Genomic DNA, 14238 nt, shown 5'->3' on the forward strand with positions numbered 1-14238 from the left:
GCAGCAGGGAATGTCATCCATTGGATTGAGCATGCCTTAGGAAGTCCTAGATTTCTTACAAGGCCAAGTAGCCATGATAGAAAAAGCACCTACAAAGGTATAGTGCTTGGAGAAGAGATCAATAGATGATACTACACTAGCCTCCATAGCTAAGAGACAACTAACATTGAAACAAAAAAAACTAGCCCCACCAACGTACCAAGAGCACATAGTTTAAGAACCATCATCAACTATCTCTATTAGATTTTTCAAAAAGAGAAGGATTGAGCAATCAAGGACCAATAAGAGGCACAAAGGTTGTTGGATAAGGACAAACCTTTACGCCAAGCAAATAGAAATAAGAAAATATGTGAGACCATGAAGTCAACTAAAATATCAACACCCTTAGAGAAACATTGGAGAAGCACAGATAAGTGATTAGAAGTTAAACATGCGATGATCCTTCAAGCACCAAAAATGTCTTGTCACTCTCTGATGACCAATTGGAACATGGACCCAAAAGACTAGTCACTGGAGCAAAGTGAGAAGCATACTAGCAAAGAGCCTACAACAAAGTTAGTTCAACCAAACCTACAAGTGGCATAAGGATAAGAACCTTTAGATCATTAATCCGACATGTGCAAGGCATTTCATTGGAGATGTCAAATATAAGAGAAATAAAGGAGTTTGATGTGTCACATATGAAGCCTCATTACCCACAATTGATAGGCTTAACTAGAAGATGGTTTGACCAAATAGACAAATAGACTTTTGTCAAGGCTAGCAAAGATCACGAAGCCGAGAGAGTCAAATATGCATTAAGGCCCAAGGACACTTGTGAGAACCAACTAGCATGGAGGCACATCCTTAATTCAAATTACCCTATCTCGTTTCTTTTTTGCATGAGAATTACAAAAGGGACAATGGATCTGACATGTTGCCCCTATCCAAAGTGGCATGGATCTTTCTTCAACCCTAACAAGTGCAAGAGATACGAGTTCCCAAAGATCCCCAAGTGTAATGTTAAGGACTTAGACCACTTACCCATCCCAACCAAGGGACTTGGTATCATCATTTGCAACCTTTAGCAAGACGTCCATCAATTGTCAAGATGTAGCTTTCTTGGTCATCTATACTTACTTGTGTCTACTTTTTTTTCATTAAATAAGAAACCTAATGTGTTTGACAAATGAGCATCATCATTGTTCTTTGATGTAAATGATGGAATTCACTAGAGTATAGTTGCGAAGCTCGTACCTAATGTCATACTTTTACCAACACATTATCTAGAGCTATTGAAGAACATGGGCAAAAGTTGCCCAACCATTATTCTCATCCCATCTTTTTGTAATTCCTTATTGAAATCTGGTTAGTGGTAAAAGGTTACCTCATAAATGAGGATTGCCTTGCTCAAACTCTATTCCCATAACTTCGATACATACTTACATACATACATACATACATACATACATACATACATATAAAGAGAGAATGAAAAAATGAAAAAAATCAAAAAGTAATAAAGATTTAAAAAATAAAAAATCAAAAGTATTAGAAAAGTACCATCGAATAGATAAGTGTATGCTCCTTCGTTGCATTTGATGTCATGAAGTTAAGAGGTGTACGCTCCATTAGTGCACTTAGGGTCCTAAAGTTAGAGGTGTCTAATAGCCTTGGTCAAATAGCTCCACCTCTGAACCCATAGCCCACATTCTTTCCAACACAAAATCCATGCACATGAAAGCTAGAACACCCCAAGCTTGCAAGATAAGATGTTACCAAAATGAAGGCCACCATTTGTTATAAAATATTATACAACAATAGATACCCCAATTTTATAGATAAAATATTTATTTTAAGAACTAGATCTACATATCATTCTTAAAAAGTGAAAACCATGAAACCCATAATACCTTTCAAAGTCATGTCCTGCATATCTTAAAAAATTTTGTACATAAAACATGTAAGCCACAAAAATATATAGATAATCCATCGTAAGTAGATAGCTACTTGCATGTAAAAGAGATTAATGGATCTTACTTCCACTATAGATATTTTGAGAGAGAGAGAGAGAGAGAGAGAGAGAGAGAGAGAGGAAGGCATACCAAATGACAAAGAAAGGAGGCGGATCAAGAAGGGGAACCCTCTTCTCCTTGATTACTATTTTTCTTCTTCTTCTTAGTGGTTGGAAGAGGAGTAGACCAATCCATGGAACATAAGTGGTAGATGGTAAAGCACCAACACAAGAAAGAAGAATTCAATGGAGAGGGCATAGACAATTCTGACCTAGAGTACCAACCTCGTTTCTTCAAGAAGAGGGGATAGTGAATGAATAAGGATCTTCTCACAATCCCATCTATTATGTGTAGGCATCTCACCAACAATCTACTATTGCTATCCATTGTATGATTTCTCTAGCTTTAGCATTCATATAAACTTGTAGCCAATAAGATAGTACTCTTAGAGTGAGAGTTGAAAGGCAACAAACGTGATGGAACACTTTGGAGCAATGTGTCTTCTTCGTTTCAATATTCATTTAACCTTATGTATAGGGTGTAGATCTTGCTTTAGGAGACTAGATGGGACATACCAAACTCTATATACATACCCTATTCAATGCTACCAATAGACCTCACTCAATCTTTGAGGAAAGTGAAGCAAATCATTCTTCATGTGCAAATTATTGTCTTTCTCTTCGAACATACGAAGACCATCTCATGAATAAATGTAACCAATTTTCAAACATGAGCTATTCCAAAAGAAAAGATCAAAATAGGCTTTAGGTATCACAGTCATCAAGCAATGAACCATAGATGATAAAAGATGATATGAAGTGCCTCCCTTAATGCCATAGAATAAATAGGAGTGGTTGATAGGAGTGTGGTGGAAACCCCTTGCAACTCCTACATTATATTTAACTTGGGGTGCCACGTGACAATGCTTGCACCCTCCTCTTGCCTACTAAACGTGAGTCCTCTCTCTTTTTTTCGTAAAAGGTAATTGTATTAATTATGAAAAAAATGTACAAGTTTACATGATTACAAGATATACGATGGCTCTAAGCCATCGTGTGTAAAATCTCAGTACTAAACAACAAAAGAGTTACAAAAGTCATGGCAAAGACGCAGAGGAAATTGCCATATGCCAAGGAAGTAAGTCCTCCGGAGGGAGTAAGTCAGAGTGCCGAATGAGATCTATCTGCCAATGCAAGAGACCTTTAAGCCTCGCAATGTCCCGAAACATTAGAGGCCGAATCAAAAAGAAAGGCATTCTGAGTAGTCCAATTGTGCCAGCATCCCTAGTATATAAGAAAGTGAAACAAGATCTTCATATGCGACTGTGCCGGTGTGGGGTATTTTGGCCATACAAAAACCCAATCAAAAGGGCTTAGCGAGAAACCAACCACTGCTCACCAAACCACTGACAAGAGCGACCAGATATTCTTAGCGAGAGGGCAAGAAATAAATCGATGATGGACCGATTCCACAATAGTGGTGCAAAAGAAACAATTGCCATTAGAGTTTCAACGCTTGGAAAGGACTGAAGTAAGTGGGAGACCACCAATCATCACCCTCCAAAGAAAGACCTTGCATTTGAATTGTGTCTTGTTCAACCAGCCCTCCATCACAGTTGCCTTCCACCATGACTGAGATTTCTGCAATCCCCATACAGTATTAGCTTTAGTAACCAGCCATTGATGATCTTTAATCACAAGATGATACACCTGGTTAGCTGAGGTCTTGTCCAAATTCAACCGACTTGCAAGGTCCAATCCTGCCAAGGACGATCCAAACCAAGGGCAGGAAAGGGTTGCCTACTCTGGATCACTACCAAAAGCTGTTCCCATGAATCACGGTATCCACGAGGGATTCTGAAAAGCCTCCTGGCTGTACGAAACGATATCAAGACGTTACGACTGGCAAGGGTGGCGTCTGCAAACTGAAGTCAAGCCCAAACGTGCCATGCAGTTAAATTTTGGTCTGAGCTCATGTTTGCCTTGCCAAGAAAGTAATCGCGAGGCTACCAACAATTCCAATTGAAAAGAGTTAGTATGTAAGTAGTCCTCCGCTGGATGCCAACACGCCTTTTGGAGAACCAATTTCCAGGAGCAGACCAAATGAACAAGCAAGGATGAGCAAGGACTAGAAAACCGAGAGTCTGCATTAAGAACATACCACCAGCAACTCCGAATTTATGTATTACCATGCACAAGCCCATGATCCTCAAGAAAATAACGGGCTATAACAACCCATGGGTGATGATCCACACACATGGCACGAAAAAGAGACCAACGAAGTGCCAGCATATGAGGTTCAACATCAAAAATAGCCCCACCACCCATGCGTTTGGGGGTACATGTGTGCGACCAAGAAATCCATGAAATGCCTGCCTGCAAGAAATCCTTCTTCCATAACATGAAACTAATGTGCGGAGTAAGAGCATTCAAAGTAGTAGTAGTCCAAGGCAGCAATGGCAAGAAATATGTGAGCATTGGCAACATAATTGTCTGAGCCACTTTGAGGCGAACATGGAAGGGCCAAGCCTGCGACTTCCAATACAAAAACTTAACTGTCAGTTTCTGTGAAATCCACTCTAATAGTTGCTTTAGTCGAACATCAACACCCAAAGGATACCCAAGATGCCTGACAATGGAACCACGGGGAACAACCTGTCCCTGCCAGCCCAATGACTGTAAATCGGACTCCGTGCAATTGAGAATGGCTGATTTGAAAGCATTGATATGAAGACCAAAAGCATGACCAAAGAGCGTCCAAACATCTAATGCTTTGTGAATATTGTCCTTATCCACACGCAAAACCATAAAGCTGTCATCAGCCAAAGATTGAGTAATGAAGTGATGTCCAAAAGGAAGAGACAATCCAGCCAACTGAGTAGAAGCTGCCATAGAAGATAACATCGAAAGAATCAGATGAGTCGCAAGGGCAAAGAAGACAGGACTCAAAGGGCAACCCTATGTCACAGAGCATGCAAGGACAAATGGCTCGGTAACACCACCATTTAGCATAACTCACGAAGAAGCCGCAACACATGGTGTAGATCAAGCGGGACATCCGAGTACCAAAGCCCATAGTAGACATAAGTTATGGAATGAAAGACCAGTCTAAATAATCAAAAGCCTTTTCCAGATCCAATTAAATCAATACCACTTGCTGATTAGAGTGCCTTGAATAGTCAATAGCCATTTGCAAATTTAAGATATTATGCAGAATGTTTCGACGCTTAATGAAACCATATTGAAGAGGATGCACAATGGCCGGAAGATGCTTGTGGAGCCGATTCGCCATCACTTTGGAAAAGATTTTATACATCGAACCCATCAAAGAAATTGGTCTCCAATGTTTCAACATTGACGCCGAAGGAACTTTTGGAAGCAGTTTGATAAGACCTTTCCATGAGGAAGGCATGAACCCCGTTTCCCAAACCTGCCGAAACATAGTCGACAATGGTTTTACCAGTTGGGTAGCAGAAATCTCAAAGAATTCATTGGTGAGACCATCCCAACCGGGACTTTTATCCTTGGGCAGGTGTAACAAAACATCCATAACCTCCGTCTCACAAATATCTGTCTCCAAAGTAGTTTGCATATCAAGTGGAACCTGATTGTGGACCAGATCATAGAAAACTAAGCGTGCATGAGTAACTTGGTCAGAAGGTGAAGGAGAAGAACCAATAAGGTCTAGAAAATAATTCCTGCACATATTCACAATAGTCTGAGGATCAATGACCATTCGACCTTCTGGATCTTGGAGTCTAGTCATATTTTCTCGAGCAAGAGATGCATGTAGAGCTCGAAAGAACTTATGAGTCTAACAAGCACTATCTTGCAAATTCTCAATCAAATTTTGCAATTTGGCCTACTGATAAGATTTCAACTGAAACTCTTTAATAAGATCAGCCAAATGCATCGCCAGTGACAGCAGAAATACATCATCTGGAGTGTCTACCAGCAGACAACGAACCAAAGCCAGTAAGTCCTCCGCTGCTTGTCGACACTGCCGGCAAAGAGAGGTATGATGGATCCCATACTGTCGAGCAACCCGTTGCACATTAGAGAGCAATCATTCAAAAGAAGCATTGCCCTCAAAGGCGAAGTCCAATAAAAATCTATCAATCAATTGCTGCATATAGTCCTGAAAGATTGAATGCTTCAAATAGGACGAGTTGAAACGCAAAGGGAGTCCATCCAAAAATTGCTTAAAAGGTGCAATGGGTTGTGCAAGTATCTCAAGTTGTAGAGGGAAATGGTCCGACAAGGCATATTGCTGCAACACTTTTATTTCCAACATCTCAAGAAGAAAATCATCATCCTGCATGATGTACATGCGGTCCAACCGCGACCATGTAGTTGCATACTGCATAGAATGGGAAGTAAACCCTGTAGAAGAAGGGTGTAGCCAAGACTAGAGATCTTGCTTAAGTACAGCAAGAGCAAACGCATTCCACACGACTTTTCGGAGCGTCCATCATCGAATGCTCTCATGTGGACTGTGAAGAATCAACACATATTAAAATCCCCCATCAAAAAACCCTGTCTGCCAAGTCACAAGGAGGTCTGCAAAGTATTCCAAAGATCCCGGCAAGATAAAGGGTCATTCGGAGCATAGAGGCCCAATAACCATAAGATCTCTCCTTCAAATAAAACTTCAATCACCACAAAACGGCCATGTACATCATTTTTAATAACAAGCTGATATTTCTCATGTACAATCATAAGCACACCAGAATAATGCATGGCATGTGTCCCTACATAAAACAAGCGAAACCCATAGCAATCCACAGCTTTTCCTACTTCACTGTGACTCTTGTGCTCAACAGCACACTAAGACATTCCACTGATTCTCATGCAATACAGTCCACATGGCATGTTGCTTATGGCGAGAACAAATGCCTCGCACATTCCACATGGCTATCTTCATGTGTATTCAAAAAGAAAATCAGGAACGAGGCACAGCTTGCCTCGATTTAACCTTTTCTGCTAGAATGTCAAGGACTCCCTCATCCAAAAAATCAGCTAACACGGCAAAAGAGTTCTGACGGCCAGCTTTAGAGGTAGACGGAACATCCAGTGTCTTGGGGATAGAACGGAGATAACGACGATCCCATGGGGTAATCACATTACCTCTAGTATCAAAAGCCAACTTAGCAAGTGGACCCTTTGGACCGCCCGTATATACTTTCTTGGTAGACTGATTACGGGGAGCAGTGTGCTCTGAAGACACCATAGTATGAGCAGTGTGCTCTGAAGACAACATTTCTTTCCTGCGCATATAAGTGCACATGGAATTTTGTGAAGCATTAGGCCCGGTATCCGCCAGGCCAGCATCAAACCTTTTACCTTTTTTGGCACGTACATCTACCCAGTCATTGCCATGGGAATCCAAACCTGAAACATGTTGTTTACCTTTATCCAAAACTTTAGGTGGCTGGGTTGCATCTTGCGACAGAGCATCAAACACCATATCTTCCATGGGCAGCACAACATGCTTAATATCTAAAGTCAGTTGTTTCTCTGGGCATTCGGCCATAAAATGCCCCAATTTTCCACACGAAAAGCAATGCCCTACAAAGTTGCCCCATTTCAAACGAAAGTGCAAAGGATACATGCCAAAGCAATTAAGATGTGACCAAGCAAGCCTTTTCCTAGCAGTGTCCCATAACATACACAAACGGTTACGATTCAAAGCCCTTAGGCTGGAGGGGACCAGAACAGTGTCCACAACGGCCATGGCATCCTTTAACAGTGGCCAATAGACAGTCGAACAATTTTCCACTTCAACCCACACCGGGCATTCACGTTGAAGCAGGTGCTAAAAATCTGCCATTGGGCGCCATGGCACAACATGGACCAAACGGCGATCAAAGAACAATGGCAGTTTAGATAGGAAACCAGCACGGTGCTTCTCAGATTTCAACAGCACCTCGTAGAAGCCTCGAGGCCCAACAAAAATCTCGTCACCACACTCCCCTTGTAGTAGATTGTGCAGCCACTGGCAAATATGGGAAAGCACTGGGATCCTGCCAATGAAAAAGAGTATAACAACACTATCATAAAACACCGAAAATGAACACGACATTTTTCGGGTCCACGGTGGCTTCCAGAACATCTTCAGTTCCAAAGTTAGAAAAAACTCCATAATTATGTTGGACATAATCGCCAAGCAAAGTGTTGGCAAACTCCAGCAAATGCTCCCAGTCAACATCCTGAGAATCCAAAGAACCAGAGGCAACCTGAGCATAAGAATGTTCCTGATGATCCATTGTCTCTTCCGAAGTATGCTTGGTATGTTTGCCCGCAAGCTAGAAGTCAAGACCAGGAAGCATCTCCTCTCTGCAAGGAACCATATCCTCTAATTCCTCTGTATCAGAATCCAGACCAAGGGCTACCACCGTTTGGTCGATAAAAGCCATATCCAGACCAACCATGTTGTATCACCACTTGTACAGGTCAGATGCAGAGCCAGGAGCTCACAGGCGGTAGAAATGAACGCATGCCTCACACACACACTCTCTCTCTCTCTCTCTCTCTCTCTCTCTCTCTCTCTCTCTCTCTCTTCTGTACAGAGGTAGTCTAGGGACGTATTCTGCAAGCACACCCGATTGAACCTGGCAAATCTGCAATACCCTGGTCAGGGCGTCCACACTGCACCATAGCACGATTAACGGTAGGCAGTATGCAGGTCACGAAAAACGGACCGAGCCAGGTCAGCAGAGTGCAGGTCACGAGGGCAAGCGCCAAGGGCTAGCGCAGGAACAGTGTCCACAACTCCCTCTGTCGCTCTCGCTGTCTCTCTGTCGCCTGTGGACGTGAAGCAGCCAGAAATCTCTCTCTCTCTCTCTCTCTCTGTGAGCGCACGCGGGCAAACAACCTGCCCTGCACGCTGCAGGAACAGGCGACAGGAGGCTGAGATGCCTGCCGGTGGCACACAGGTCCCAGTCCCACAGGAGCACAGGGTGCGTATGGCAGGTAGGAAGCGCTTGGCACAAACGATTAGGGTTTGGCTCTCTCTGCCTCTCTGTTGATCCTTCTGAGTCTGGGTGGCCCCTGAGTGTAGTAGGGGCGGAATAGAGGTTGTGCAGGCAGCCCAGTCACAGACATCTCTCTCCCTCACGCTCTCCGTGAGTCCTCTCTCTCTCTCTCTCTCTCTCTCTCTCTCTCTCAAACAATTAGGGTTTGGCTCTCTCTCTGCCTCTGTTGATCCTTCTGAGTCTGGGTGGCCCCTGCGTGTAGTAGGGGCGGAATAGAGGTTGCGCAAGCTAGTGGGTCAAGCACAGGTGATACACTGGAGGACATACGAGGTACCAGGGTCAGGTCACAGGACAGTCGGCCCAGTCACAAACGACATCTCTCTCCCTCACGCTCTCCGTGAGTCCTCTCTCTCTCTCTCTCTCTCTCTCTCTCTCTCTCTCTCTCTCTCTCTCTCTATATATATATATATATATATATATATATATATATATATATATATACACACACACAAAAACCGCACCCTTCCCCATCCCATGGCTCTTCCTCACATCAATCTATGGGCAACTCTCATGTCCCAATCTCTCTCTCTCTCTCTCTCTCTCTCTCTCTCTCTCTCTCTCTCTCTCTCTCTCTCTCTCTCTCTCTCTCTCTCTCTCCCAGTTTACCAAGCTAACTACGAGCACATACTCCGACCATCTCTACTGGAGCCTGCAAGAAATTAACTCCCACGCACCCCTGGAGGAGGTCACAGCACAGTTGGCGAGCACACTACACACCTCGGCTACCAAATACTTCCCCCACACATCCCCCCACTCCACCCCTCCGAACAAGAATGTCCCATAGAATAGCTGGTACGATGCAGAGTGCAGGGAAACCCAACTCCATCTTCAATAGGACGAAGCACGAGGTGTACACACGCATAAACAGGCACGCTTGATCTTCCATCGTCTAGTGCGACGGAAGAAACGAGCCTACCTCTCCAAAGTGGAACACGAATTCTACCGACTATTATTAGGACAGGACAGCAAAGAGACATGAAAGGCATTTCAGGAACCCCGAGCCCAGACGCTCATCACCTCCCCGGACACTTGGCATGCATATGCAACCTCACTATACCAAGTACCCAAGCAGCCCCAGCTATCCCGACCCCCACGGAGCAAACCCGGATCATCCACATTCTTCAGCACGGAGCGGGTTCGGGACACCATTGATAGACTCCAAAATGGCCGTGCCCAAGACCACGAAGGCTTGGTAGCAGAGCATTTGACCCATGCCAGAGACATACTGGCACCTCTCCTAGCACACATGTTCAACAGAGCCCTATGCGAAGGCTTTCCTGCCAGCTGGTCAACCAACACCATAATACCTAACCTGAAGGGCGGAGACCCCATGGTTCCCACGAACTACCGAACAATCATGGTTGGCCATGTACTAGCCAAGCTCTATGAATCCATACTGGACCACGAGCTGAGCAAGTGGGCACAGCAACACCAACATCGGACGGCAGGACAAGCAGGGTTTAGGAGGGGGTTCTGCACCCTCGACAATATCCTCACACTGAGAGCCATCATAGAGGACAGAGCACATGGAAAACGAGTATACTACTGCTTCGTGGACTTCCGCAAGGCCCTTAACACAGTACCACAAGCGAGGCTCATGCAAAGACTACAGGAACTGGAGGTCCCAACCGAAATGCGATGGGGGATACTGGCAATATACGAATCGGTAACGGGCCGAGTTCTAGCACCAGGAGGGCTGTCAAAGGAGATAACCAGCACCATCGGAGTCAAGCAGGGATGCCCACTCTCGCCCACCCTATTTGGCCTCTACATTGATGAGATCTCAAAGTACATAGGTAGATTGGGCGAGGAGGGATCGAGCCTGGGAGGGACACTGATACCCATCTTACTATATGCGGACGACATAGTCCTCATCTCCAACACACCCGAAGGGCTACAGCGCCAACTGGACGAACTACATGCCTTCTGCCAAGACAAAGACCTAACTGTAAACCTAGGGAAAACCAAGGTCATGGTGTTCAACACGTCAACCCAATGGCTCCAATGGTCGGTACCCCCGTTCACATATGGCGGAGAGACCGTGGACGTGGTCCAAAGATACGTCTATCTAGGGATTACATTCTCTAGACCGAGATTTACCCTGAGAAAAGCAGCAGAAGATAGACTAACCCGAGGCTATGCAACCCTCGGGTCAATGGAGAACCAATGTGCCCGCATACAGTTCTAGGAACCCTGGACAAAGCTCTGGCTTTTTGACACCTTGGTCTCACCAACCCTCCTGTATGGGGCTCCCATATGGGAGTCCAATCTCTACCACGCGCAGAGGGTCCCACAAGATCAGCCATTGCCTAAGAAGGAGGCCACCTATGAGGGATGGGAGCAGATGGAGAGACCCTTAATACTTATGATCTCACAAATGATCCGAAGCAAGCCCTCCGTACCACACGAATTCATCCGCGCAAAGCTGGGGGCACCGCCCCTCGTGGCTAAGGCCCTCTTCCAGACCGTGACCTTCTTGCACCGAATATGGGACCTGCCCCGGCACGGGTACCCCAGACTCGCCTTGCAGTCATCCAAACAGCTAGCAACACAAGGGAACACTAAGTGCTGGTATGCTCGAACAGAGACCTGGCTACAGCTCCATGGCCTGCACATGGACCACCTCCCTCCCCCCACTACAATACAGCCTAGACTGCCCACACCTGGAGCTCAGCCGAGAGGAGGTGAATCGCATCATCAAAATGGATATCATCCAGACAGACGCAGCCAAGACATGGGTGACCCCCACGTCGGAACTAGGAACCAAGAAGACTTTCTACCAAGAGCACTTCCTACACATCTCCCCAAATGGCTTCATCACCCGCCCAAGCTACATGGACACACACCTGTCTCACGGGGTCAGAAGTGCCATCGAACAGATCCACACGTCCTCACACTAACTATGGGTCGAAACGGGCAGATATGGGGCCAACCCCCTCCCCCTAGAAGACCGAATCTGTCAGCTCTGCCATCTCGAGCCAGAGACAGAGGAACACTGTATCTGTAGATACCCAGTGTACTACGAAATCCGGGGACGCTTCCACTGCCTATTCAGCAAAGGATTTGGACCACTCTCCAAGGTGATGGAATTCAAAGACCAGAGATGCCTGGGGCTCTTTCTACTGGAAATACGACGCCACAGAGACCACCTCCTACGAACCACGGAGCAAAGACAAGGAGCCACCAACCAACGCACACTCAATGAATTCTACCAAATACCAGCTACCCTCCCCACCACCGAGCCCCCACCAACCCAACCAACCTCCCAACCCCGGGGGACCACCTTAGAAATAACCACAGCGAGAGGCAAAGCCCGGCGCCCACACCTCGCCGGCCCCCGTCCCCGCAGAAGACACATGTCGAAGATACAAGGGATACTACGGCGTCATCGGAGGGCCCTGCCCCGCCGCTTTAGTCTCTCCATGTTAGACCGACCCATGAGGGACATCCTAGGATGAATACTCCAGGAGGAGTTCCACACCGCACTGGCAGTACCTCTAGGTTGTATCTAGTCTAGATATCATTTTGTACCTACTCAATTTAGTTCAGCATAGCATAAATGTTAGCTTCACTGGGACTTTTAAAATCTCCCAAACATTTTGTATGCAACATTTTGGTCTCATAGGCCAACTTGGCCTGTTGTAGACGTTAATATAACTTTCTTTCTTTCTTTCTCTCTCTACACACCAAGCAAAATGGAACATGTAAAATCTCAACTCTTTCTCGCCTAACTTTTCCTCTAAGGTTTAATAACGCAGTTTCTGGTTTCAGCAGGCAATCGTATGCACACCACTTAATTTAAGAGAGAGGAAGAAGAATTAGAGGAAGAAAGTATAGACCTGTGAAAATAGGCATGGAGCTTGGTACTCTGTACATACGGCATCTAAGGTTTTCAATAAAAATAATTGGAGCAAAGGTTTGGGGATCTCTGAAGGTTGGTTTCTTTGTGCCTCAATCAAAACATACAAGATTGAACCAATCACATAACAAGGATGATGTCATATGCAAGTACCTTACTTGACTTTGAAAATTCCTGCAAGCGAAGGACTACAATTTTTAGTGAGGAAAAACTTTGAATTGATATTTTCTGTCTTTGAGAAATTGCAACTAAAACTATGTATGTATTTTTGGGAGGCTCTTTTGAGAGTTGAGCCGCCTCTAGGAAGAAAGATGAGTAGAACCCATGTTTCTTCCGAATACTGCCTCATTTCACCCACCCACCCAACACAAAGAAGCACATGCAAGCTAGCCGAAACAAGGGATGTCTTTACAGAAACATGGTGCATGGGCGTATGATGTATCCTAAAGGTACCCTTCCTGATGTGTGGCCCACTTCTTCTGACGAGGCTTTCAATATACACCAAACGTGAAGAATGGTATAACTGGCAATATATACTGGGGAGGTATCGCACCTTGTTCCACTACCTAAAATGAATAAATACCCCCTTTCTATGACTATATATATTACAACAAAAAATTGGCATCAACGCCTAAGAATCAAACCAAAGAACCTTCTATGGACCCTGGTTTGAAGGATATCTGAGTTGCTGTTTTAAAATATAGATTCTCAAGAAAACCACCCACAGGACTCTTTCATGCGTTGCAACCTGCATGAACCCTGGTTGATGTGTTGAAATCAAAACTCCCGTCATAGATCCAAATTCTGCAGACTGACTTCCGATGCAAAGTTCAATATAAGCTCCTTGCGCGGCTCGACCTGTTTTGAAGGGTGTTAGTTTCTGAATCATCTTCCTTAACCAAAAGCATAGAAGTAGAAAAGCTCATGTTTTTGGTACCTTATCACCCATCAGTGTGGAGAAGGTAAAATTAGCCTCTGCAGCATCCTCAATGGTCAGCTGTTTTAGTAGCCTTCTTGCTGGATCCATTGTTGTTTCCCAGAGCTGCAAAGGCATCATTTCTCCCAAACCTGGTTGTAGAGAAAGTGATGAGCTGCTGCTATGAACAGGGACTAAGCTGCTGTTATGAGTGAAACACAAGGACTAAGCTGTTGTTATGAGTCAAACTTTCCTAACCTTTGAACCGTTGAATATGAAAGGAGGCATTTGAAGGAAAGCTCTTCTTCAGTCTCTCTAGATCATTGTCATTGTAGCAGTAATGTACATGCTTCCCTCTTTCTACCTGCATTAGCATGCTTATTCTGTAAACATGGTAAAACTGGAAAAAATCTTAAAGAAGGAATGTATAGACATC

At 44.7% G+C, this 14238-nt stretch overlaps 1 protein-coding gene across 1 annotated transcript in view; it reads right to left on the reverse strand.

Annotated features, from left to right (window-relative positions):
- Positions 1 to 12888: 12888 nt before the first annotated feature.
- Positions 12889 to 14238, reverse strand: part of LOC148008845 (DNA gyrase subunit B, chloroplastic/mitochondrial-like) — a 97899-nt gene continuing 96549 nt past the window's right edge. Inside the window, exons 19-21 of the mRNA XM_087673991.1 lie at positions 14061 to 14166; positions 13824 to 13954; positions 12889 to 13744 (exon numbers count right to left, since the gene is read on the reverse strand). Of these exons, the coding sequence (XP_087530117.1) occupies positions 13676 to 13744; positions 13824 to 13954; positions 14061 to 14166 (306 nt within the window). The 3' untranslated portion in view covers positions 12889 to 13675. The remainder of the gene's footprint in view (positions 13745 to 13823; positions 13955 to 14060; positions 14167 to 14238) is intronic.

The sequence above is a fragment of the Lygodium microphyllum genome, unplaced genomic scaffold (genome assembly GCF_053477565.2).
Source record: "Lygodium microphyllum isolate KBCC unplaced genomic scaffold, Lygodium_microphyllum_v1.1.10 scaffold_63, whole genome shotgun sequence".
NCBI classification, from domain to species: domain Eukaryota; kingdom Viridiplantae; phylum Streptophyta; class Polypodiopsida; order Schizaeales; family Lygodiaceae; genus Lygodium; species Lygodium microphyllum.